Source organism: Schistocerca cancellata, chromosome 5 (genome assembly GCF_023864275.1).
Source record: "Schistocerca cancellata isolate TAMUIC-IGC-003103 chromosome 5, iqSchCanc2.1, whole genome shotgun sequence".
NCBI classification, from domain to species: Eukaryota; Metazoa; Arthropoda; class Insecta; order Orthoptera; family Acrididae; genus Schistocerca; species Schistocerca cancellata.
Window position 1 is genome coordinate 624487348 of NC_064630.1, and position 23292 is coordinate 624510639.

General features: G+C 41.1%; 1 protein-coding gene across 4 annotated transcripts in view; it reads left to right on the forward strand.

Moving 5' to 3' along the window:
* LOC126187444 (MKRN2 opposite strand protein) overlaps positions 1 to 23292 on the forward strand; it is a 115080-nt gene that overhangs the window by 64367 nt on the left and 27421 nt on the right. For all 4 annotated transcript variants that reach the window (XM_049928528.1, XM_049928524.1, XM_049928527.1 and 1 more), the window contains one exon: positions 4696 to 4773. In XM_049928528.1, the coding sequence (XP_049784485.1) occupies positions 4696 to 4773 (78 nt within the window). The remainder of the gene's footprint in view (positions 1 to 4695; positions 4774 to 23292) is intronic.

A 23292-nucleotide genomic window follows, 5' to 3' on the forward strand; every position in this document is an offset into this window, starting at 1 on the left:
AACAAACTTTTGCTTTCTTGGAAACTGTTACGTATATGGTTGTGTTCTGTTCTAATTTCTGTCAAGCCTATCTGTCTATAAATTGATTAAACCCTAAAAATTACACCCCTGTGACTCCAGCAATCACAAGGATTTTGCCTCGTGTGCATCTAGCTCCTCTTACACTTTCTGCAAGATGCTAAGTTAATCTGTCATTCCCCCCCTATTCCAATGCAGGCCATTATTTGTGCATAACCCATTGCAACAACATGCACAGTACAAATATGAGACTGTTTTTCAGTCGGAAAGATAGAAGATCACTCTTCTTCCCTCCCACTGCTGATATCTCCAATCACAAATAAAATAAAGCTACAAAACTGAACAATCAATAACCCAACAACTGAAAAGAGCACTCCAGCAACCTCACAAACAGCCCGCCCTCCTCATTTCACAGGTTGCAGGACTTATCAGTAAACTGGGAGGTGGTATGTGGTGGTGGTAGATGGATGGGAGGATTCCACAGTGGGTACATTGTTGTATCTTTTTATGTGTTGAGTCATTTCTTAATAGCTTTTTACTTTTTACCTCAGTCTATCTTTGTTTTCCCCCTACCTCATATCCTGCTTTCCTTCTCATTCTTAATTGTACTAGTTATTTTACTTCTTATTTCTCTACCACTTAATCAATCTGTACATGTCACATTATCCTTCTATCATCTCGTGGTCTGTTGGACCTGGTGGTCTAGCAGGAAAGTGCAGAGGTTGGTCTAGCAGGAAAGTGCAGAGGTTATGGGATCGAATCCTAGCTGGAACACAAAAAAATTTTCAGTCCGCCAGTAATCTAGCCTTCACCTCTCAATGATGAGGTAGCCACCAGGAATGACGCGTGGTTCAGGGTCCACCCTGAACTGCAACTCCCCTTTCCCTGATTGAATAACCGGTGTGCCATACACAATTGTTATATCTCAGGAATGTAGCCAGTAACTGAAGTGCAATCCTTGACATCCTACTCTCTCATACTGGTTGATCTCTATCGTTATGGGGTCTGAGTGGTCTGTCCTTCCTTTCAAACCCTTTACACTGTCTACTTCTTTTCTGCCAATGGGAAGGATGTAATAGTTTTGTAAACCAGAATAGTTTTTTGTACTTTTATGTGTGCATATGAAGTAAAAAAACTAAAAACTATTTATGTATATCTATCCTGGCTTGGTCGCTCAGTGGTAATAAAATGCCAGACGATTGACCCAAATGCCTCAGGTTCAGTCCCCAGTCTGCCCTAGGATTTTTGTCCATTACTTATCAATTTTGACAATGTTTGTTGATGTGATAAATGGCCAAGTTCTCAGGCATCAGAGTCCCCCATAACAAGCTACGTAAGTTATTTGTAAGGCAGGGGAAGGCAGGGGCATCCCACCTCAATAGGGCAGTGTCTAATATAACTATATGGTTTACAAACAAACCTTCAGGTCAATGACAGCTTTAGATTTGTTATGTGTTTAACAGAAATATTCAGATTTTCATCTTCTGAAGGTAAGTAGTTGGCACCCATTCTGTCTCATAATCTTGTTGTAATGAGCAAGTCTGAACCTGACACATTACTGTACTAATTATTCATTGCTTCATGAGGTGTTTATTTGTACCTAAGAGTATACATTTTTCACATCATCTAACATGCTTGTGCTGCTGTAATTTTGTGTCTTTGAACTACTTCTGTAAAAATATGTATTAGCTTCTGAGGCTATAAATTGTATAGATACTCAAAGATTTCCTGCAACCTGTGCATATTTTCTATTGTTTAGTAACTTTTGCACCACTAATCAGTTCCTATGTCCCTTTAAAAACATAATAAAATGCTTATTACTCAGTTTTTTTTTTTTAACTGAAAAAGCACAAAATTCCCTCAGTGTGCGGAAGCTGTTACACTTTAGCTTGAACTAAGAGGAATACATTCCTCAGGTGAGATTATGGCATAACAGTGGAATCTTATTTCAGTGCATGTGTTTTTGGGCCATAGTCTAACGAAGACCTATTAATTTTTGAAGAGTTCTATGTGGATGAAACTGTGCTCACTGATATACTCTTAACATTCACTACAATGTTACAGAGATTGGACACCAGATGATAGCATTGGGAGTTTTTCAGAATAGCAATGTGTTTCTAATTTATTTGTTTAAATTTACCTGGCATAAGGATGAACAGCACTAAGCAGATGAAAGACCAATATTACTTGCAGCACTCTTCATACGTGTTAATAACACATGAGTTTTGCAGCAGAGGATTTCCATGAACTTGAGATTGGATAGTTGTTGTTATTATTTTACACCATAGTAATTTGTATACAACAACAAGAATTACTTCAATATTTTGTCCTTGGGATAGACCAACCCACTCTCTTGAGCAGGGATAGAAATTGTTTACTGAATCTCAGTGCAGAATGTCATCAAATGTCATTTGAGATGTGAGAAGTTTAAGTAAATAGGTGTACCTTTTCAACTTCCATGTTTACACTAACCCATAAATCATTAAGTGCAAGTCAGTTCATCACTCAGCTGGAAAGAGGCATAGAAAAGAGTGAGGCACTAACCCATAAATATCTTTGACCAAAGATGTAAAGCATTTAGTAGGTTATCAAATTAACTTCAGACACAGATAGAAATCATATCTGCTTGACAACTTGTTCTACTCTGGTGAAGAATTTCTGAACTGTTAATAACCTGATGTATGAAACTTCCTGGCAGATTAAAACTGTGTGCCCGACCGAGACTCAAACTCGGGACCTTTGCCTTTCGCGGGCAAGTGCTCTATCATCTGAGCTACCAAAGCACGACTCACGCCCGGTACTCACAGCTTTACTTCTGCCAGTATCTCGTCTCCTACCTTCCAAACTTTACAGAAGCTCTCCTGCGAACCTTGCAGAACTAGCACTCCTGAAAGAAAGGATATAGCGGAGACATGGCTTAGCCACAGCGTGGGGGATGTTTCCAGAATGAGATTTTCACTCTTTCCATTGTATGGAAAGTTCTTAGACGGTGTTTGCTGTACGAGCCCTACCAATTACAACTTGTTCAGGCTTTCAACCCCAATGACAAAGGGAAGCATCTCGCATTTTGTGGTTATGTGCTAGCAAAGATGAAGGATAACGCATTTCTACAGCATGTAATTTCTAGCGATAAAGTGACGTTCCACCTTAAAGTGGAAATGTCAACAGACTCAATGTTCGCTTGTGGTGTTTGAAAAATACACATTCATCATTGCAACACGGAAGAGACTCAACGATCAAGTACCTGGACATGTTGGAACAATGGTTGTTCCCTCAAGTTATGGAAGATTCCCCAGGACTTCATTCTTCAGCAGGATGGAGCTCCCACCCATTGGCACCATGATGTACGAGGCTTTTTGAATGACTCCCTTCCTCAGTGCTGGATCAGTTGCAGAGGACTTGAGGACCTCGCTCTGCACTTCTGGCCACCGAGGTCTCCTGATCTCACACCATGCGACTATTCCTTATGGTGTTATGTGCAGGAATCTGTTTATGTCCTGCCTCTACTAACCACTCTGAACGATCTGCGGAACCGAATCACTGCTGTCGTGCACACAATAACAGTAGATATGCTTTTGCGTGTCTGGGACAAGTTTGGCTACCGCGCAGATGTTGCCATGCAGCCAACAGAGGCCGCATTGAACATTTATCACATTTCTGATTATTAAATAATTATTAAAAACTAATTAATTACAATTTATTAAATTGACATCAAACATTATGAAAAAAACTTTAAAACTTTCTCTTTTCATTGGTATAAAGCTTGCTCATTTTGGTTTGTACTTCAATAAATATGGAGTTTTGAAAATCGGTCCATGATTTAGAATAACCATGTATATCTGAGAGCCACAAAAACTTTTACCATATTAAAAGTGCTGTGATTTTCAAAAGGACATACACAAAATCTTCCAAATATTGTAACAGGATTTCTTTCAAATGCCTAAAAATCTTAAAGCTTCCTTTGGCATGAAAGTCTCCTTATTCTTTTTTTATGAAATGGTGACCGGAATAAACTGCAGCAAAAGGAAATTAGAAACACTTGATTCTTTCTTCAAATGTTCCACAAAGGAGGAAATTGAAATAGCACTGTGGTGGTAGTGTTGAAAAAGGAGTGAATGTATATTACTTTCACTGGAGGGATTATCAGAGTTCTTTACTGGAAGAACACAGATAATTTTTGTATGGAAATTTGGATATTTTTCCTATATAGTGGCCGGGGAGGGGGGGTGGGGGTTGAGCATGCTACAATGAAGTGTGATACAACTACTGATCGTGTTATATGTTAATTACTGCCCATTTTGTTAATAGCTGTTTCAGTCTTTTTTTTTTGTAGATTTGTAAAGAAGTATTGTCAAGGTATGATTTTAACAAATTACTTAACAATCATTTAATTCTGCAAAGACTTGCTTTGTTTACAAGTGTTTTGTAATGCACAAAGACACAGCCATGAAAGATATGAAAACATAAATTTTAGTAACAAACATGTATTTCTCTAAGAAGTATCAGTCACTTGTGAAAAACTGTATTGTTTGAGAAATGAAAAACATGTTGAAATATTTTTGTGGATGTTCATGCTATTGAGGTGCTTAAGAGCATACTTCTAAAGTAAAACTTTATTTGAAAGCAGTGCTTGTTATTATTCTCTCATGTAAAATTTTTCTTTTTCCTTCTGTGCAGGATTCCGTACCCATTTGTACGTGCATCACAGCATTCATGTTGCATAGTTATGAAACCTACAAATGGAGATTTCCTCAAGTAAGCTCTTATTTTTAAATAGTGTTGTGTTGTCAGTAACTTCCTGTTTGAAGAAAAATTTTAGATTTTTTAAGCTACATGCATTTGTGCCTATATTTATTGGAAAAAAGCTAGGGCATGTTTGTTCATTAACTGTGTATCCCCCTCTACGTTTTGGTAAATGAATGGTGGTATAAGTTGTTCCAAAACAGTAATTTTTCTATGTAAGATTTTTTTTTAAATAACACATTTTTCATAATTTGTGATTAGCTAAATTCAGCCCTTGGACATTATGATATCACATCACACATTAATTATGTGATGCTGGCAGCATGTTATGATTGACACAGCATAAGAGAAACATAATGGTGTCTCTAATAAGAGTTAAGCACAGCCGTAGCAGTCAAAGACATAATTACTACAGAGGTGAATGTCATATGAAAAATGAAAAAAGTGTAACTCATTTGCAAGCTTTACAACTATGCCAATATATATAATAGATTAAAATAGGCCAGATAACTGTTTATGATGTGTCAAAATCCACTGATGAGTTGCACATTTTTCATTTTACATCAGAAGTAACATTTGTGATAGTTGTACACCAATGCAACAGTAAACACTGCACTCACTAATAAACAACCAAATACAGATATACAGCACCTTGAATGGACGTTAACTTCAGAGATACAACCCTTACAGGTATTCCAAAATTTTACAGGTCTCTAAAAAGTAGCTGATTATAATGGTATTTCTAGCATAGTATTAAAATCTTGTGCTGACATAATATGACTAACCTTAAGTGAACTTCGTAATCAGTGACACAAGGCTTATTCCCAGACAGGCTTAAATCTGCTGTAGTACCACTCATCTATAAAACAGAATAAGTAAACCACCTCTGATTACAGACCTACACTGGCTGACAAAAAAAGTGAAGCACAGAGCACCCTGAAGGGGAGGATGAAATGAAATGAAATTTCACTTGTTGAGACAGTATATGATGATATTTCAGTGAGTACAAAATCTACTCAAATTACTAAGAAGTTGTTAGTATGAGTCCACTTATCAGTATGATGTTGCATCCCCTTTGACGTTCACAGTGATTTGTAGAATATATATTTAGCTGTAGATGGTAGCTGAATAGGCATAAAAGTGGTTCACAGCCATTAGTTTAAAGTCTTAATCTCAAAAACAATCACAATACTTCATTTCAAACAAGAATGCCCTGTTGTCACAAGGAGACATTAATGGTCACACACTAAATGAAACACTGCAAAATTACTTGAGGTCCAGTTGGTTAGTATGTTAAATGGAGTCAACATGTAGATAAACCAATCAAGAAGCTTAGTTCAGTGTGTTTGCCCTTAGAAGCATTTCTCATTGTGTTGACGTAAGGACAGGTGTGTTGGCTTATTTTGAGTGAACTGTAAGAATATTGTGCAAAGTAGATAACTGTATGTCTCGTAGGAGCCTTTCTTGGAATTTTTGTACTAATTTTCCAATACATTTACTTCATAATAGGGTTTGTCTAGTGTTCACACTGGAATTGTGCACTCTGGTATTAAGGTATTCAGTAATTTTAAAAGCTGCACAACAAGCAGTAATTTGTTTTCAACAGATCTCAGTATTTATTGATGCAGATCTCTGTTTAAAAAATCAGTTGGAATAAAGTAAATAACAGGCTATCTATAGGACATCAATAGCAGCTGTTTAACCTAAGGAGGCAGCAGTAATATAAAAGGATATTGTTATTCGACCCTAGATTTTCCCTTTTTTAAGGAGGCAGCACTTTTTTTTCAGAGTAGCAATGTGTTTCTAATTTATTTGTTTAAATTTAACTGTCATAAGGATGAACAGCACTAAGCAGTATAGTGACAGTTTATTCGGCTCTACAGAATATTTTTTCATTGAAGGGTACACTGCATCCATTATTGAAGTATTCAGTAAGCATAATTCTAACTTTTTTGAATCATCTGTTTGTTGTCTCAAGCTTTGTTATGATAGTGTATTTTGTTGCTGCTAGTTCCTTTCCTCTTTCCTGGAGAGTTCTGTTCTCAGTGCCTTCATAGTGTATGCAGTTATTTGTAATATATCTACTTGAGGGTCTTTCTCAAATAATCATGCAGGAAGATAATCATATCTATGTTTTCAGTATTAAATGTTTTGAGTAATACACGCGTCAAAAAAAAATTTGCATTTCCCCAGTTCCCAGAACTCCTGAAGATAGATATTGACTGTGAATATTGTATCACAGACACAGTCCCTTTAACTGTTCAGAGAGCCCAAAGATGTAAACAACTATGCATGAACAGCGCCTATTACACGAGGGGGTCCAACAGCTGATCAGTTCGTCATTCCATCAGGAAGGAGTTACACGGCTCATGTTGCCTATAGTTCAACCACGCCCAGACGGTCAATACTGCGGTTCGATTGTGTCCACATTGTTACTTTGTGCCAGGAAGGGCTCTCAACAAGGGAAGTGTCCAGGCGTATCCGAGTGAATCACAGTTATGTTGTTCGGACATGGAGGAGATACGGAGAGACAGGAACTGTTGATGACATGCCTCACTCAGGCTGCCCAAGGACTACTATTGCAGTGGATAATCACTACCTACCAATTATGGCTCGGAGGAACCCTGACAGCTACGCCACCATGTTAAATAATGCTTTTCGTGCAGCCACAGGACATCGTGTTACGACTCAGACTGTGCGCAATAGGCTGCATGATGCGCAACTTCACTCCCAACGGCCGTGGCTAGGTCCATCTTTGTAACCACGACACCATGCAGCGCGGTACAGATGGGCCCAACAACACGCCAAATGGAAGTGTCGCATATGCCTTCAATCAGACAGTCATCGGAGACATGTTTGGAGGTAACCCAGTCACTCTGAATGCCTTAGACGCAATGTCCAGTGAGTGCAGCAAGGTAGAGGTTCCCTGATGTTTTGGGGTGGCATTATGTGAGACTGAAGTACGCCGCTGGCGGTCATGGAAGGCGCTGTAACGGCTGTACGATATCGGCAGCGTATTGGTGAGGCATTCGTCTTCATGGATGACAATTCACACCCCCATTGTGCACATCTTGTGAATGATTTCCTTCAGGATAATGACATTGCTCAACTAGAGTGGCCAGCATGTTCTCCAGACATGAACCCTATTGAACATGCCTGGGATAGATTGGAAAGGGCTGTTTATGGTTGACGTGACACGCTAATCACTCTGGGGGATCTACGCCAAATCGCCGTTAAGGAGTGGGACAGTCTGGACGAACAGTGCCTTGATGAACTTGTGGATAGTATGCCACGAGGAATACAGGCATGCATCAATGCAAGAGGACATGCTACCGGATATTAGAGGTACCGGCGTGTACAGCAATATGGAACATCACCTCTGAAAGTCTCGCTGTGTGGTGGTACAACATGCAATGTGTTGTTTTCATGAGCAGTAAAAAGGGTGTAAATGATGTTTATATTGATCTCTATTCCAATTTGCTGTACAGGTTCCAGAACTTTTGGAACCAAGGTGATACAAAACTTTTTTTGATGCATGTATTAGGGAACACACTTACAGAATTTCAAACACATTCTCTGCTACCTATTTTGCTTATGATAATCTGTAATTAAAAATCTTTATTTCATGCATTATATTCTTCTGTAGAAATGTATTTCAGTAGATGTGAACTCATTGCAAACACATCTTGACATGGGAAAATGTGAGATGCTGAGACACTTGTACCTTGTAACAATGGTAGACTAGCTTTACATATAATCCCATTTGTTTTAGAACTCCACAACCAGAAATACTTACATTCAATCTGTATGATTATACATGATGCCTTAATTATCAGTGGTAAATCCAAATATCATCATCGTCATCATCACCACCACCACCACCACCACCACCACCACCACCACCACAAGTTGTTGTGCTCTTTGCTGAGCTTCGTGACCCATGAATCGAGTGTCTGCATCCTGGATGGTTACCAGCTTCTCTTAGAACTTGCTGAAGAGGTAGACACAAGATCGTGATTTCATCAGTCCACTTGTCCGCTCTCTTCCTCTTATTCTCTTGCCCTCGATCTTCTCTTCCGTGATTATTTGTTCCAGGTTTTCTCCATCTCTTCTGACAGTATGGCCAAAGAAATGGAGAATTTTTTGGTTGACACAAGAAGAAAGATGCACCAAGAAATTGGATTGTTCAATAATGTACACATTTGTTCTTCTTTCAGTCCATTTTCTACGCAGCATCCTCCGCAAGCACCAAAGCTCAAATACATTGATGCACTGTTTGTCTCTGCCTTTAAGGGTCCATGTCTTGCAACAATAAAAGAAGACGGAAAACATGGGTGTTTTAACAAGCCAGACCTTTGTGGTGGTCATTATTGTTCTGTTCCATCAGGTCTTGGTGAACTTTGTAGCCACTCACCCTAGCATTATCTGTCTTCTTATCTTCACAGCTTCCCGTGTCACAGATGGTTGACCCAAGATAGATGAAAGAATGCATGACTTCCAGTTCCTTTAATTGACCTCTGAGTTGAACCTATACTCCTCGATCAACTATCATGAGTTTGGACTTACTGAGATTGAGGTCCAATCCAAATGATAGACCAATTTCCATTACTTATGTTAATAGCTCAGCAAGTTCATCTTCGACACTGGCTAAAAGCATTGTGTCATTAGCAAATCAGAGGTTGTAAATAATTCTATCACCAATTGAGATGACTTAAGTCCAAACAACAAGAGCATTTCTAATGAAATGTTACGCATAGATGTTGTACAGTCTGGGAGATAGAACATAACCCTATCTGATGCCTTTTGATACACTGAAGAAATCAGATGTGCCAGCATTTGTCTACGCAGCTGTGAGGTGATTATTGTATAGAATTCTGATCAGTGCTGTCAAATGTTGTGGGATATTGAACTCAGCAATCAGCTGCCACAACTCTTCCCACACAACACAGTCAAAGGCTTCCCTACAGTCACTGAAGCAGATGAAGACAGGAACACAGAACTCACTCTCACGATTTCTCAATTATTTGTTATGTTTTGAGCATCCGTTCACAAGTTCCTTTTGCTCCAACAACACCTGCTTGTTCTGTGGATATGTGAGGCTGAATGTATGGCTTCAAATGTTACTTTCTTTCTAGCTGACTTAAATTTAACTGGCATAAGCATTAATAGCACTAAGCAATATTGTAAAAGTTTATTGTTAATACAGTATATAGATTAAATTTCCATGATTTTTTGTACCTTTTGCTAGTGTATTCTGTGACATGATTGCACGTCACTGAAGGTTCTACTTCTTGATGGGATTTTAAGGAACGTGATGAATTTGGTTGTGCTTCACTCTTACCAGGAACACCATCACATTTTATTCTTTCCCACACTGTGCTCATAGGGTCATGATTAGCTGTAAGCATAACATAATTTTTGGTATGATGTAGCTTAATAAAGCCTAAGGGAGGCAAAATTAGCTGTCACTGAATTGCTTACATGAGAGAGAGAGAGAGAGAGAGAAAATTCAAGAAAGGAAGAAAGGTAAGGGAAAATGATTTGGAAAAAATTAATTGAAATTAACTGTGAATGATTTTCACATAGAAATAGGAAAAAGAGAGAGAGAGAATTGCATGAAGTATACAGATGTTTGATGTATGGTGACTGCTGTGGGTTTAGCAACAACAATCAAGATGAACAATGGATGTAAAGGCAATTTGTATAAACAATACTATTCCAGGAGTCCATTCATTGTAGCTTGTTTTCTTCAGGCTTGTGTGCTTTTGCTGGGACCTTTATGATATGATATATAAATTCTATGTATGAAAATAGACATATTAAAACTATTGATGGACTTGACTTGAACCCAGCACCTCACATTTCTTGGTCAGTGCTCTTACTGACTCAAGCTATCTTGCCCTCACACCTACAGTTTTTCAGTACCTTTCTCTCAAATCTGTTGTTTCAATTGTAGGTGTGTTTATCAGTATTGTGTGAAATAAATAAAGATGAAGGATCTGCAAACAGTAACATCAAATACTGTGTTTGAATGGTTGATAAAGGTTAGATTTTTCTCCTCATTTGTGGTTTTTGCGTTGTCAGTAGTACTACAACTGTCTAGGATTTCTTAAAAGAGTTAGTTATGGTGTCTGTTGTAGCTTCATCCCAAACAGCAGATATGTTGTGGGTAGATCGCAGTACTTTCCAATGTGAAACTGTTTCTTTTAGTTTTATTGCACTGATGGCAACCTTAAATAGTTTTAGTAATTACATAAATGTTCCTTGATCCAATGGCTGCAGATGGCTCATGGTGTTCACTGGTAAGAAGGCAGCTTCTGTGTTTGGAAGTAACAGGTCATCAAACTGATGTGACAAGCAGTGGTTCAAAGTTGTCAAAGTCATTTGTTGTTGAACCTTGAAAAGCCAGCTACAGAAGAGGGATTTGGCCATCCAAGCTTTATTGTTAGTCTCGCAGTGACATGGCACATTGAATAGGTTGACATTTGTAAAATCATGTGGATTTTTGTATTTTCCAATTTGTAATGGTTTCAGCTTTTCAGAATCATCTGAATTAAAACACAAGGTCATCGTCAGTCTCTCCTTGCTGCATTTTCCTCCATCACATTTTTCACCATTGATATGTAGTGTTTTTCCAGACATCAGTTTATAGCCAGTCTCATCCATATTAAACACGTCTCTTGGATGTTAGATATGAGAGAGATGGGATTAAAATTCCCAGACCCACTCATCGGCATCTTCCTTGTTTATTCTGAGCCTCCCCACAGACACAGACAAAACTGATTTTAAGCTTCTTCTGAAAATGCCATATCTAGCCCTCAGAACACACAAACTCAGAAGTTCCCCTTTTCTGGGCATTATCATGGGCCTTTTCTGGAAGCCTGGAGCTGGACAACAGAATTTGCTGTCAACACATGTGTTGGAACCATTCAGACAGCAAATCCTCTTCTACTTCACATTTGGCTAGCCTCATCTGCTTTTATTGCCACTGAATGAACAGGTTGCCAGACTTGCCTCTGTTTTCTGTCTTGAACTAATTATTGATAAGAGAATAGACTTCAGGATCTGAAAGTGTCCTGCAACCTGTGTTTTAGTCTTCACTGCACCATTTGACCATATATAGCATTTGCTGCTTTTGTTTTAGCATCAGAGTGTTATGAGCTCATTTCTGTCTTTGGTGCTATATTTTGAGTGATGGAGTGAAAGGAGAAAAACACATTCATTGTTCACAAACAGGGACAGATAGCTCTCTGGATTGTTGCAAGTCAGGAGCTGTGTGTAGTCCAGTGACCAACCTCTCTCTTCCCCCACCATTGCCTCTTACACTGTGGAAGTGACACACAAGCAGCATGCAAGCGATTGGGCTGTTGTTGCCATATTACAGTACAGTACATTGTTGAGAAAAATTATGTGAAATACATAATGGGAAATACCAAAGTACACAGCACTGCACATTTAAATACTTATTTATTCGGTTTATGTGAAGAATAAGATATGGAATGTGTAATGTCAGGACCAAATTTTAGTTTGTAGTGTGTATTATCAGAAATTTTATTTAAGTCACAGATTTGTTGATGTAATTCAGCAGAGACTGCACAATTAATATGGGTTAACTGAATTTTTGGTGTATCCACTTCCAAAATAACTGTAATTTGTGAGTTTCCAGATCCACTACCATTGCACAGCTTTCACAGAGCTGTTCAACATAAGTCCTACAAATGATTGAAGTCTCTGGACTTCCTCCTTTTTTTCCCCTCAGCTCTGTGAGAATATGATGATAGTCAGCAACCATTTAATAACAAATGTTTGTGTATCAAAATTCACATTTATAAAAAATAGTTATGACTACCTCACCAAAGCCTGTGTTGTTGATAAACAGTACATATTAAAACTTCCCCATGAACGATGGACCTTGCCGTTGGTGGGGAGGCTTGCGTGCCTCAGCGATACAGATGGCCGTACCGTAGGTGCAACCACAACGGAGGGGTATCTGTTGAGAGGCCAGACAAATGTGTGGTTCCTGAAGAGGGGCAGCAGCCTTTTCAGTAGTTGCAGGGGCAACAGTCTGGATGATTGACTGACCTGGCCTTGCAACATTAACCAAAACGGCCTTGCTGTGCTGGTACTGCGAACGGCTGAAAGCAAGGGGAAACTACGGCCGTAATTTTTCCCGAGGGCATGCAGCTTTACTGTATGGATAAATGATGATGGCGTCCTCTTGGGTAAAATATTCCGGAGGTAAAATAGTCCCCCATTCGGATCTCCGGGCGGGGACTACTCAAGAGGACGTCGTTATCAGGAAAAAGAAAACTGGCATTCTACGGATCGGAGCGTGGAACATCAGATCCCTCAACCGGGCAGGTAGATTAGAAAATTTAAAAAGGGAAATGGATCGGTTAAAGTTAGATATAGTGGGCATTAGCGAAGTTCGGTGGCAGGAGAAACAAGACTTTTGGTCAGGTGAATACAAGATTATAAACACAAAATCAAATAGGGGTAATGCAGGAGTAGGTTTAATAATGAATAAAAAATAGGTTTGTGGGTAAGCTACTACAAACAGCATAGTGAACGCATTATTGTGGCCAAGATAGAAACAAAGCCCACGCCTACTACAGTAGTACAAGTTTATATGCCAACTAGCTCTGCAGATGATGAAGAAATTGAAGAAATGTATGATGAGATAAAAGAAATTATTCAGGTAGTGAAGGGAGATGAAAATTTAATAGTCATGGGTGACTGGAATTCGAGAGTAGGAAAAGGGAGAGAAGGAAACATAGTAGGTGAATATGGATTGCGGCTAAGAAATGAAAGAGGAAGTCTCCTGGTAGAGTTTTGCACAGAGCATAACTTAATCATAGCTAACACTTGGTTCAAGAATCATGAAAGAAGGTTGTATACATGGAAGAATCCTGGAGATACTAAAAGGTATCAGATACATTATATAATGGTAAGACAGAGATTTAGGAACCAGGTTTTACATTGTAAGACATTTCCAGGGGCAGATGTGGATTCTGACCACAATCTATTGGTTATGAACTGTAGATTAAAACTGAAGAAACTGCAAAAAGGTGGGAATTTAAGGAGATGGGACCTGGATAAACTGAAAGAACCAGAGGTTGTACAGAGTTTCAGGGAGAGTGTAAGGGAACAAATGGCAGGAATGGGGGAAAGAAATACAGTAGAAGAAGAATGGGTAGCTCTGAGGGATGAAGTAGTGAAGGCAGCAGAGGATCAAGTAGGTAAAAAGATGAGGGCTAGTAGAACTCCTTGGGTAACAGAAGAAATATTGAACTTAATTGATGAAAGGAGGAAATATAAAAATGCAGTAAATGAAGCAGGCAAAAAGGAATACAGACGTCTCAAAAATGAAATCGACAGGAAGTGCAAAATGGCTAAGCAGGGATGGCTAGAGGACAAATGTAAGGATGTAGAGGCTTATCTCACTAGGGGTAAGATAGATACAGCCTACAGGAAAATTAAAGAGACCTTTGGAGAAAAGAGAACCACTTGTATGAACATCAAGAGCTCAGATGGAAACCCAGTTCTAAGCAAAGAAGGGAAAGCAGAAAGGTGGAAGGAGTATATAGAAGGTCTATACAAGGGCGATGTACTTCAGGACAATACTATGGAAATGGAAGAGGATGTAGATGAAGATGAAATGGGAGATTCGATACTGCGTGAATAGTTTGACAGAGCACTGAAAGACCTGAGTCGAAACAAGGCCCCGGGAGTAGACAACATTCCATTAGAACTACTGACGGCCTTGGGAGAGCCAGTCCTGACAAAACTCTACTATCTGGGAGTAGACAACATTCCGTATGAGACAGGCGAAATACCCTCAGACGTCAAGAAGAATATAATAATTCCAATCCCAAAGAAAGCAGGTGTTGACAGATGTGAAAATTACCGAATTATCAGTTTAATAAGTCACAGATGCAAAATACTAGCGCGAATTCTTTACAGACGAATGGAAAAACCGGTAGAAGACGACCTCGGGGAAGATCAGTTTGGATTCCGTAGAAATGTTGGAACACGTGATGCAATACAGACCTTACGACTTATCTTAGAAGAAAGATTAAGGAAAGGCAAACCTACATTTCTAGCATTTGTAGGCTTAGAGAAAGCTTTTGGCAATGTTGACTGGAATACTCTCTTTCAAATTCTAAATGTGGCAGGGGTAAAATACAGGGAGAGGAAGGCTATTTACAATTTTTACAGAAACCGGATGGTAGTTATAAGAGTTGAGGGACATGAAAGGGAAGCAGTGGTTTGGAAGGGAGTGAGACAGGGTTGTAGGCTATCCCCGATGTTATTCATTCTGTATATTGAGCAAGCAGTAAAGGAAACAAAAGAAAAATTCGGAGTAGCTATTAAAATCCATGGAGAAGAAATAAAAACTTTGAGGTTCGCCGATGACATTGTAATTCTATCAGAGACAGCAAAGGACTTGGAAGAGCAGTTGAACGGAGTGGACAGTGTCTTGAAAGGAGGATATAAGATGAACATCAACAAAGCAAAATGAGGATAATGGAATGTGGTCGAATTAAGTCGGGTGATGCTGAGGGAATTAGATTAGGAAATGAGACACTTAAAGTAGTGAAGGAGTTTTGCTGTTTGGGGAGCAAAATAACTGATGATGGTCGAAGTAGAGAAGATATAAAATGTAGACTGGCAATGGCAAGGAGAGCGTTTCTGAAGATGAGAAACATGTTAACATCGAGTATAGATTTAAGTGTGAGGAAGTTGTTTCTGAAAGTATTTGTATGGAGTGTAGCCATGTATGGAAGTGAAACATGGACAATAAATAGTTTGGACAAGAAGAGAATAGAAGCTTTCGAAATGTGGTGCTACAGAAGAATGCTGATGATTAGATGGGTAGATCACATAACTAATGATGAAGTACTGAATAGAATTGGGGAGAAGAGGAGTCTGAGGCATCAAGGGATCACCAATTTAGCGTTGGAGGGCAGCGTGGAGGGTAAAAATCATAGAGGGAGACCAAGAGATGAATACACTAAGCAGATTCTGAAGGATGTGGGGCAGTAAGTACTGGGACCTGAAGAAGCTTGCACAGGATAGATTAACATGGAGAACTGCATCAAACCAGTCTCAGGACTGAAGACCACAACAACAACAGCAACACATATTTAAAAAAACGGATCACTAAATAACTGTAGTAATATTTTTTGTTTCAGACCATTAGTCACACTTTAAGCAATTAAATGGGAAATTTTGACATCACAGGTAATATTCAAAAGATTAGAAAGGCACTTGTATCCAGAAGAGAAAAGAATAATAATAATAATCATTGGAGAGTAAAAACTATTATTATCCAAAGAGTTATATGTTCAATATAACAGATTACTCCACTGTAGATATCTGTTTTCTAAAATATTTTCCAAATTTATTTATTTGCCAAATAAATATCTGTCTAAATATTCAACAAACAAAAATGAGGAAGGACTCCTTTGTAGATGAAAGATGAGGCCTCAAAGAGACACATAATAACTCAGAAAATTGCACTAATTTTGAATTTTTTCTCTCTCTTTCTCTCTCTACCTAGTATGAGCCCACTTGCTGTATATCTCAGTTATCTCATTTGTTCAAAATTATATAAACAGATTAAAAGTAACAAAATGATACTATAATTTTCCAGAGGGAAGGAGTGGTGGTGTTAGTGATGAGAGAGAGGATTAGTGCTAGTTTTTTCACAATTTCCGAAAAATAGCCAGAATAGTTTAGCAAAAATTTAACCACTAAATGTTAAATGACGTATCATTTCCATGAACATTGTGAAGTACAATCAATAACTATTCTTAATGGGATGATCAATATATGATATATAGTGCTGATGTTGAAAATGCTAACTGAAGATCGTCAATAAAATTGTCGGGGAACTTAGAATGCATCCAGCATACATTTCAATTCTCATACCAAATTATTTCCCAAATTGAAGTAATACTGTAGCAAAAAGTCTGCTGCAGGTTATAGTATTCCAGAAGTGGTGTATTGACATTGATGGTGGTTATATGGAAAAAATAATAAGAAAATGTGTCCCCAACATTCATCAACTTAATACAAAAGTATATACACTCCTGGAAATTGAAATAAGAACACCGTGAATTCATTGTCCCAGGAAGGGGAAACTTTATTGACACATTCCTGGGGTCAGATACATCACATGATCACACTGACAGAACCACAGGCACATAGACACAGGCAACAGAGCATGCACAATGTCGGCACTAGTACAGTGTATATCCACCTTTCGCAGCAATGCAGGCTGCTATTCTCCCATGGAGACGATCGTAGAGATGCTGGATGTAGTCCTGTGGAACGGCTTGCCATGCCATTTCCACCTGGCGCCTCAGTTGGACCAGCGTTCGTGCTGGACATGCAGACCGCGTGAGACGACGCTTCATCCAGTCCCAAACATGCTCAATGGGGGACAGATCCGGAGATCTTGCTGGCCAGGGTAGTTGACTTACACCTTCTAGAGCACGTTGGGTGGCACGGGATACATGCGGACGTGCATTGTCCTGTTGGAACAGCAAGTTCCCTTGCCGGTCTAGGAATGGTAGAACGATGGGTTCGATGACGGTTTGGATGTACCGTGCACTATTCAGTGTCCCCTCGACGATCACCAGTGGTGTACGGCCAGTGTAGGAGATCGCTCCCCACACTATGATGCCGGGTGTTGGCCCTGTGTGCCTCGGTCGTATGCAGTCCTGATTGTGGCGCTCACCTGCACGGCGCCAAACACGCATACGACCATCATTGGCACCAAGGCAGAAGCGACTCTCATCGCTGAAGACAACACGTCTCCATTCGTCCCTCCATTCACGCCTGTCGCGACACCACTGGAGGCGGGCTGCACGATGTTGGGGCGTGAGCGGAAGACGGCCTAACGGTGTGCGGGACTGTAGCCCAGCTTCATGGAGACGGTTGCGAATGGTCCTCGCCGATACCCCAGGAGCAACAGTGTCCCTCATTTGCTGGGAAGTGGCGGTGCGGTCCCCTACGGCACTGCGTAGGATCCTACAGTCTTGGTGTGCATCCGTGCGTCGCTGCGGTCCGGTCCCAGGTCGATGGGCACGTGCACCTTCCGCCGACCACTGGCGACAACATCGATGTACTGTGGAGACCTCACGCCCCACATGTTGAGCAATTCGGCGGTACGTCCACCCGGCCTCCCGCATGCCCACTATACGCCCTCGCTCAAAGTCCGTCACTTGCACATACGGTTCACGTCCACGCTGTCGCGGCATGCTACCAGTGTTAAAGACTGCGATGGAGCTCCGTATGCCACGGCAAACTGGCTGACACTGACGGCGGCGGTGCACAAATGCTGCGCAGCTAGCACCATTCGACAGCCAACACCGCGGTTCCTGGTGTGTCCGCTGTGCCGTGCGTGTGATCATTGCTTGTACAGCCCTCTCGCAGTGTCCGGAGCAAGTATGGTGGGTCTGACACACCGGTGTCAATGTGTTCTTTTTTCCATTTCCAGGAGTGTAGTTTCTATACTTTGTGTGTATACTTTTCAATAACTCTTGTGTTATATAAACTGATGAACTGCTCTCCATAATTGGCTTTCTTCTCAGTGGTATATATGAGCTTGAAAATTCTGGAGGAGCGTGAAAATTAGAACATCGTGCTACCCCCAGATGTAAAATAACTTTGGTATGAGCTGTCTAATAATTTCAGTTTGTCAAGAAAGAGTGTCCACAAGTTTCTTCAGGTATGCTATGCTCAGCATTGATGATTAAGTCCCACATTGTGGGGATATTGATTGTTGTGTTTCACTCACTGTTCTAAATTGTCCCAGATGGTTTCTATGGGACTTATATTAAATAATTGGTATGATATGGGGCCTGAGTTTTCATCAAACCAGGAATGTATGTGTGCAGCCCTGTAGACACAGCCTTTGTTGTGTTGAAAGTTGGAAATGCACACAACATATTCATCATGAAAATATAGAAGAAAGAGCATCATTTGTTCACGTAGGCTGTTGAAAGAAATACCCTGTTTCACATTAATGATAACCTCAGTGAGTGGGCCGAAGTCAAAATACAAAAACATCCCAAAAACCACCTCTTCCCTGAACTATAACCTCCGCACACTGCAGGTTAAATGCCTCATTTGGCTGTCATTGCACTTGATGGCTTGCGTCATTTGAAAACGGTCGTGATGTATCAGACCACACTATAGACCTACAGTCAGCTATTTTCCAGTGGTGTTTGGTTCATTGCAGACATGCAGCTTTATATGCTGCTGTTAGCAATGGCATTTTTAATTGACTGTGACATGCAGTTCCCTACACATTGTTCTCTCAGACTGCTTAAGGTTGAATTCCTGTCATGTTTGAATCCAATTGTAATTGTCAGGTCGTAACACTCATCTCCAGTCCTTCTCTGTTAGGGTAATTTTATGACCACTGTCCTTACAACGTGTTACATGGCTGGGTCGTATATCATTCCTAGAAGACATATTTGACATCCTGCAATGATACACCAACAAATTGGGCAACACCATTCATGGTGTAGTCATGGCACATCCCAACAGGATAGTCTCTGCCATTCTGTCACATCTTCACATCAACCTATCTTACTGTGCTGATTCCATGTAATAGATTAAAACACACACACACACACACACACACACCAGGAGGCTCGCCGCTCTTTGGTGGATTCATGCTTGGCTACCACAGGGCCCCTGCCTTTGCAGAATCTTTTCCTTTTCATGCTGCATGTCTGTCCTCTTGCTATTCTATTTCCCATCCCTTGGAGAACATGTCTGGAATGTTATTGGAAATGTGCTGTGCATATTCAGTCACCAATACCAGAACCGTCTCTCCATTGTCTTTTCTTCCTTCTTTATTTTTTTCCATTCCCCTTCTCCTATCCGTCCTCCGTTTCGGTGTTTGAGGTTCCTCTTTTTCTTCTCTTTGCCTGCGCACTGTGAAGGCCAGCCCATGCGTCTGACACTTAACAGGTGACTGTGTAACACGTAATTTCCAGACCTGGCTTGACAGTTAGGGTTCCCATATACCCCCTGGTAAATGCCAGGCCCAGGGAAGGGTGTTTGCCTGAGCTGCTATCTTCCTAAATTGCCGATTGGCCCCTCTGTCAGGGGTTCGGGAGATGTGAACAATCACCTAAGATGGATATCTGGCTGAAAGCTGAGTGGTCAGCATGACTGACTGCTGTCCTAAGGGGCCCAGGTTCGATTCCTGGCTGGGTCGGGGATTTTCTCCGCTCAGGGACTGGGTGTTGTGTTGTCTTCATCATCATTTCATCCCCATCTGGCATGCAAGTCGCCCAGTGTGGCATCGAATGTAATTAGACGTGCACCAAGGTGACCGGACCTGCCCCTTAAGGGGCATCCCGGCCAATGATGCCAAACACTCATTTCCGTTTACCTAAAATGGATGCACCCCCTTCAGAGGGAGCCCCCAGTTGGAAAGAGCGCGCAACTGGACACACTGGCAATCATGGGGAATTTTCTCGCAATGAGCCAAACGTCTTTCTCGCTGTCTATGTCTACCATACCTAAATGGAATGACACTAATGATTCAGAGACCCTCCCAGCTGCACCACAGTTCCTCGTGGTTTCTTGTACTGTAGATATCAGTCCTTTGCTGCTACAGTAAATCTGTTTATTATTCAGAAAGGTGTTGATGCAGTTGCTGGCCCTGTGAAATCCTGCTCTTGCTTATGAAATAGCACTTTGCTTTTGGAGACTACTACTGATTCTCAAACACAACAACTGCTTGCAGCTTCACTTCTCCACGGCTATACTGTTTGTGTTGAGGCCCATCAAATGCTGAATTCTTTCCATGGTGTTATTTACACTAGGCTGCTCGATGGTCTGACTGAGACAGAAATCCAAACGTACTCTCTGATCAGGATGTCATTGCAGTCCATCGGGTGATGAAAAAAATAGATGCATCCTTAGTGCCCACACACACTCTTTTTCTCACTTTTGATAGAGTGGTTCTTCTGTCAAAGATCAAAGCAGGCTAGGAGGTTATCACAATACGACTATACATTCTGAATCCGATGTGCTGCTAGCCGTTGCAACCACACTCGAGAGTCGTATCGACACCCAGCCAAATGTGTAACCTATGATAGGGATGCTCTGCCTCTTTCTCTCCGCTGTATCAATTGCAATGGTAACCATACCGCCACCACCTGAGATCTCGGTGAGTGAGGCGTCCAGAAGATATGGGTGAAGGAAAAAGTGCCTTACCTGGTCGCTCACAAGTTGTTGGCTTGTCAGAAACCCTGTGTAGTACCATCTGGCACCTACAGTACTGTTCTTGCTACATCTTGCTCCATGAAGGACATGACCACACAGACTTGCAACCTCAAATGTAGCACTGCGGTTGTGAAATTGTGCAGCGTCATGGTAGTGTCCCCTTCTTTTCCTCCAGCTGTGCAACAAGCCACCAAACTTCCACCTTATTGGGCGAAGTCACCTGCTGCACAATCGAAGGCTGGAAAGGACAGGAGGAATACTCCCACAAAGATTTCCTTAATCCCTCCAGCCAACAAACATCTGAGTCTTCCTCTGCCAACCAGAAAGGCTCCAAGAAGTCAAACAAATGGAAACTGTCTTCTTCTCTTCAATGGTGTCGACACATGATAACCTCGCCTGGCCTACCTCTGTGTCGCTGGTGCGCACTACCAACTGTTTTTCTGCCCTGGACTCCACAGGCCGACAGAAGGCGAATGCTGACACCTCTGTGGAGCTCTTGGAGCAGGATCCTCCTACCTCTGTCCTGTAGCAGTGAGTCTTCGAAGGCTTGCGTTGGCAGTCACCTTGGTGACACCCCTTCATTTTTTTCCTTGTTATGACTCTCCTCCAGTGGAACGTTCATGGCCTTTGAACCAACAAAGAGGACTTCGAGCTGCTCTTAGAACCACAGCGTCCACTCGTACTGTGCCTCCAGGAAACAAAGTTGTGTCCTCACAACTGCTTTGAGCTCTCACATTTCTTCACGGTCCGCTTTGACCTTCACCCTTAGGAAGGCATTCCGTCTCATGGGGGAGTAGTGCTGCTTGCCCAGGATGATGTTCATAGTCAATCCATCTCCCTGACTACCCGGCTCCAAGTTGTTGCTGTCCGCATTTTTCATCACTTGACCTGTTCCCTTTGTAACGTTCACATCTGTCCATCATTCAGTATCACCAGGGCAGACCTCCTCCAGCTCATGGGGCAACTCCCTCGCCCCTTTCTGCTGCTCGGTGACTTGAATGTGCACCATCCCCTTTGGGTCTCGCCCAGAACCTGTCAGAGAGGTGCCCTCTTGGCTGACCTTCTCAATCATCATAACCTCGTCTGCCTTAATACGAAAGCACCCACATTATTTTCAGTTTCCACTCACACTTATTCCCATTTGGACCTCTCCTTCTGCACTGCCCAGCTTGCCCATTCTCTCTGACTCGTACTCGAGTGACCATGTCCCTTATTGCTGACTCCTACGGCTCCTATGTGGAGACGCAAATAGCAGCTTTCTAAGGCCTCCCTGGCGACATTTCCCCAGTTGCAATGACCAGGTGGAATATCTTACACATGTTATCCTTACCACCACAGGACATTCCATTCCTCGTACTTCTTCTTTACTGCACCGTGTCCCAGTCCCTCGGTGGACTGAGGCATGCCGCAATGCAATTCGCGCGCAGAGACGTGCTACCGTATTTACTCGAATCTAAGCCGCACTTTTTTTCCGGTTTTCGTAATCCAAAAAACCGCCTGCGGCTTAGAATCGAGTGCAAAGCATGCAGAAGTTATGAAAAATGTCGGTACATGCCGCCACAACTAACTTCTGCCGCCGAATATATGTAGCGCTACGCAGGCATGTTTTGTAGGCACAAGGATAAATACTGGCGCCAAAATCTCAGCGTCAGTAAATAAATTAAAAAAAAAGTGGAAGACGAGCTTTTTTTTTCTCCGCCGCGAGTTTCGACCACTGCATTTTCATACATTATCCAACGAAGTAAATACAAATTCCGTATTGTTCATCTTCGAATGTAGCACAATTTCAGTGTACTACGAAAATCTGACTGGCAAGACTGTTTGGGATGTTTGTCAATATGGCCAACTCTACGTTCTGAATTTTTTCCTATCTGTGAGAAGAGATGGTTGCTAATAGGAACCTGATGAAATTTGAATCATATACAGTATTCTCTTCACCATAAGAATTATACGAATATAAACATTTTGCCATGTATTCTTTCGTGTTTGCTGCTATCTCATTTAAATCCTGTGCCTAATAAACTACAAAACTAGAGTGAGACAACAGCAAACGCGGAAGAATATACGTATCGTGTCATGTTTATATTCGTATTATTCTTATGCCTGATAGTGATACAGTCAGAAATGAAGCACGGCAAGTGACTAGATTTTTAAATCTAAAATGACTAATTTCTGTGCAGAATTTGATGTAATAAAGAAGCGACCACAAACATTTTCAAACGGAGAAAAATTTTCGCCTAACTTTCGTTCAGAACATGTTCTATCATACGCAGT